Source organism: Anopheles marshallii, chromosome 3 (genome assembly GCF_943734725.1).
Source record: "Anopheles marshallii chromosome 3, idAnoMarsDA_429_01, whole genome shotgun sequence".
In the NCBI taxonomy this organism is placed as follows: Eukaryota; Metazoa; Arthropoda; class Insecta; order Diptera; family Culicidae; genus Anopheles; species Anopheles marshallii.
This window is the reverse complement of record NC_071327.1, coordinates 5,246,081-5,250,769: the sequence shown is the minus strand read 5'-3', so window position 1 is coordinate 5,250,769 and position 4,689 is coordinate 5,246,081. Positions and strand designations below refer to the sequence as shown.

Below are 4,689 nucleotides of genomic sequence, written 5' to 3'. Positions count from 1 at the left end.
ATGAAACTGCAAACGATTGTTATATGTGTGCTTTTACTGTGTGCCGTGGCCGTTGTATCTTGTGGACGTTTAAGTACTAATCTGAGCTCGTTCGCTTGTAAGCAATCCAACCGACAGATAAACATATTTCGACCACAAGGGTTCATGGTAAAGCAACGCATCAGGAAACACCTGGAGTCCATCGATCTAGAGGTGTACATTAACAAAAACTATCGGCAACATCCCTCGTGTGACATTTGCGTGAATGTTACGGTCAATAACGAACGGAAAAAATGGTTAACCATAAAGCATCCCTCGGCAGTAGTCCTTCCAGGGGACACAGTACAGTACTCCATTACCAAACACTACCGATATGGTCCACCGAAGCGATTTAGCTGTAACCTCCAAGTCGATGGTAAGTATTTATCACCAGTAACTCGCTCAAAACAATTCACATTTTTAAACCACATCATGTTTCAGGTGCCATCATGAAGTTTTTGCCTAAAGCAATGTCTCCACCATCCTGCCCGGTGAATGGTGCTTCGAGTACGAAACGCAATTATGCTGCAGAAAAAACGTTACTAGAGCAAACAATCAATGGCCTTCTCTCATCCTGTGACGCAATGGATGTGCCAAAACTGCTCGTCTTGGCCGAAGACAAAAAGGCAATTGAGTCTGCAAGAGAGCCACTGAAACGATATGTTGTTGACCGGCTGTACTCGCTTCTGCCATCGGTAGATTGGCACGAAACGGTGGAAAACGTTTACGGTTCCCCGGAAAGAATCGTGTTGGAAGTGAAAACGGTACTGATGAAGCTGAAAATTCTTCACAGCATCCGGGGCACGGATGTGGCAAAAATAGTTACTGATTTTGAAGAGCTAAGCCGTTCGGCTAAGGATTCTGATGAAAGCGGTGAGGATTAGTGAGGATCTTTTTGGCGATGTGTTCGAAGAAAATAAATAATTTCTTATCGTTCGAAACTGCTCTAATTAAGCGAAACTATATTATCTTGAACTCATGAGCACGTATCGGAATTGAGAAACAAAATGTTTTTACAGAAACTATAATTAACATTGCTCTTTGAGCACAATTGATTAATAATTTCTTTTGCTTTGGTTAAACATAACGTGGAATTTCCAACAGCAGCATCATCAGTGGAAGAACCCATTCATACGCATCCTTATCTTTGCGTACTTCATTTGCATGTTAGACATTGAAGCATATGTATGTGTGCCTTTCCCGCTCTTATCAGATGCTTGTGGGTAGCCAATCAGCACTAACTTCAACGTCGAACGTCAGTACCAGTTGGAAGCTCTTGTCGGCAAAAGCGTGTAAATTCTTGCAAAAAATGAAGCTTAAAGTGATTATTTTGTGTGTGTTCTTTCTTGCTGTGACCGTTGTAATCTCGAAATCTCGTAAAAAATGTCAACAGCTTAACAAGCGGATACAAATATTTCGACCACAAGGGTTGGAGCTAAAACAAAATGTAGCAGATAATCTGCAGTACATTGAGGTAGAGGTGTACATTAATCAAAAGAATCAAACGCGCCGCTCGTATGACATTTGGGCAAATGCTACGGTCGCACATGGACAGAAACAGTTAACCATAAGGCATCCATCGATTGTTATTCTGCCAAGGGACACATTTGAGTACAACATCACGGAACACTACCGATATGGTCCTCCGAAGCGATTTAGCTGTGTATTCCATGTCCAGGGTAAGCATTATTCGTCCATAGTTCGCCTCAAATAAACCACATTGATATTTTCTTGCCATTCCAGGAGAACGCATGAAGTTTGTCCGTAAACCAATCCTACGGTCCTGCCCCGTACTTCGTCCCAAACCTGCAACATCGAGTAAAAAGCGCAACTATGCCGCTGAGAAAGCATTGCTAGAGGAAAAGATCAACGATCTTCTTTCGTTCTGTGAAGGAACACGTGTAACGAAACAGCTCGTCTTAACCGACGACTACAAGGGCGAACAGTCCGTGAAAGCACTAAAACGATACGTACTGGATCGGCTTAACTCACTGCACCCATCGGTAGACTGGGATGAAACGGTGGAGAACGTTTACCTTTCCCAGGAGAAGATAGTGTTTGATGTAAAATCGGAACTAATGAAGCTGAAAATTCTTCACAGCATCCGGGGAACTGATGTGGCAAAAAATATCGTTGATTATGAAGAGCTAATCCTTTCGGCAGATGACTATGAAGAGAGCAGTGGGGATTATGATGCGTAGGATAGTACTAATGTTTGAAAGTTCCACATCAATGAATGTATGGAAGGAAAGAACAATTCAACGATGTCTTTCTTCCATTTATGATGAGAAATATTCAATAAAAGCATAATAGATCCGCAAATGCATGTTCAGATTTTTTAAAAGAAACAATCCGTTTTGCATTGGAATAACTATTCTAAACAAACAACAGGTTATTCCGCATTACTCATGTACGCCATAATATTTACCCCTGGTGGTATGCAACCTGTAATGCAATATCTTCGCTCGTGTTAAAGCGCCCATGTCGTATGCAATACGCATAGCATATTTCTTCATTCGGAGCACGTTCGCAAAGTACTAGGGCTTGACGAAAAGCTGCAGGATTTGGTTTTTGGTTTAATGAAAGCCTTTTTTTGTAATAGTATATAAAATAAAATTAATAGTTTACTAAATACTTGCAAAAATAGTAAATTTCTGTTGCAGGAATTTAATAATTATTTTTAAACGATTCGCTAATTAAAAGTGTTGGTTGAATTGGAAGATAGTAAATCAATTTCGTCTGGTGTAACTAGCTTGTAATCGAAACATGATTCTCCGCTCAATATATAATCAACATTCTGTTAATCAATATTTTTTTACCAATATGTATGCATATCCCCTCTGTTTCGTCAATATTCATCACCCGTTTGATGACTCATGTCTAGATTAACTTTATATTGTGATAGCGTGTATCAAGAAATACCCTAAAATAGAACAAACAGACGCAAGCTATTGAATATCAAGCCAAATTAATCGTGCTACCACTACAACTACGTATTGTATTCCTGTTTGTATTCTGGAAAGCACCATCACCATCTTTATGCGTAATATTTGCCTGCATTCACTCTTATCGCTCATCGCTTCAACAAACACATGCTTCGATAGGGAACAGTTTTACCGTAAAAGAGCGTTTGCTTGGGATCTTTGCTCTCCCATCCGACCAGTTACAGTGATCAGTTCGAACCGACAAGATGTCTAAAACCAGTAAACATCCTCTACTAGCAGTGATTGCCCTGATATGGCTTGTGGCTGCAAGCTGTTTGCTGGAATCGGTCGACGCTAAGCGAAGGAGTGGAAGTTCCAAACAATACTCCAAGCGGCCGAAAAATGTTAATATCGAAATCTACCATCCGAAGGGTGTCATGATCTGGTATCCGTATCGTGCGGGCATGGAAATGTTCGGTATAGAAATCTTCATCAACAAAGCCAACCAACCAGTGGCAGACTCTAGTGAGGAAGAACAAACTCCACCGACTTGCGATATCTGTCTCAATACGACCGAAGTTTCCTACGGGAAGTTTATACTGCGCAGCGAGGACGCGATCATCCGTAGCCGGGATCATGTGTTTTACAATGCGATCTTGAAAAAAACGAACGGTACAGCGTACGTGTCCCGATCGAATGATTTCTACGTTTCAGGTGAGTGGGCATGCGAGTTTGCGTAAGCCATTTTAAGACTCTAGCGCCATTTTCTGTTCTTTCGTAGAGAGTCGTATCTTGCTTGGTGATATAACGGGTGACGCGAGTGCGTGTGGACGTGAAACGGCCGTTGCACCCCTTTCCGACAATGATAAGCAACTGGCAAGCGAGATTCAGCTGCTGGAGAGCATTCTGCACGAGCTAAACGACCAGTGTAGCACTTGGGCGTCAAACCGAACGAAACAATTGCTGCTGGCCCTCGAAACACCGACCCGTTACGATGCGAAACAGTTGTATCAGTACGTGACGGGAGAGCTGAAACAAAAGATGCCGGCGATCAACTGGAATCGGACGCTTGTGGAAGCGTTCTACGTTAGCAATGGGATTGGACTGGAAGTGGCTACAATGATCGACAAGCTGAAGGTGCTGAAGCTGGCTGAAAGCCTGCCCACCTCGTTGATCACTGATCTGGACAGCATCCAAACGGAGGACATGACGAATGATATCGACGCATGGTTTTAGGCCGGCTGTGTGTGGTTTTTAATCTTTGATACTTTTGGGTTTGCCCATGAGAATACTGTTAATAAGTGTGACGGAGTAGGTGTGTATGTGTGTGCAATAAATGATTATACGGTTCGTTTGATAACAACTTGTTTACAAGAACGTACAGAGCTGGGGAATTTCCCAGTTGAAGATCAGCAATGAGCGTACTATTTGAGATTCGTTGTGTCGTTATCAAAAGGCATGAATTTCGAAACAATTGTTCTAATAAGGATAGGAAAAATTTAAGCGTTCAGATTCCTTTGCGAGAGATTCCATTCATACACAATTACCGATGGGAGATATCGTGAGTGAAAATGTTTTGAATGAATTCCTTCACAAAGAGTATGATTGTTTAATGGCCATCATCACACTGCAAATAGAGGCATACATTACAACTACTTCTTCAAGACATGTTTATCATGCACAGCCCATCAAACTTCTTCCATTCTTTCACCATTTCAATAAAACCAATCTCATCGATGCACTTTGC

The 4,689-nt window shown here is 41.8% G+C and overlaps 2 protein-coding genes across 2 annotated transcripts; both read left to right on the top strand.

The window, feature by feature from the left end:
* LOC128716286 (uncharacterized) lies at positions 1–2,219 on the top strand. Its single transcript, XM_053811206.1, has 3 exons — positions 1–394; positions 460–891; positions 1,762–2,219. The coding sequence occupies exons 1-3, from the start codon at positions 1–3 to the stop codon at positions 2,217–2,219; spliced, it is 1,284 nt and encodes a 427-aa protein (XP_053667181.1).
* Positions 2,220–3,208: 989 nt separating this feature from the next.
* On the top strand, positions 3,209–4,178 carry LOC128716279 (uncharacterized). Its single transcript, XM_053811200.1, has 2 exons — positions 3,209–3,656; positions 3,724–4,178. Exons 1-2 carry the CDS (start codon positions 3,209–3,211, stop codon positions 4,176–4,178), a joined length of 903 nt encoding a protein of 300 aa, XP_053667175.1.
* The last annotated feature ends 511 nt before the right edge of the window (positions 4,179–4,689 follow it).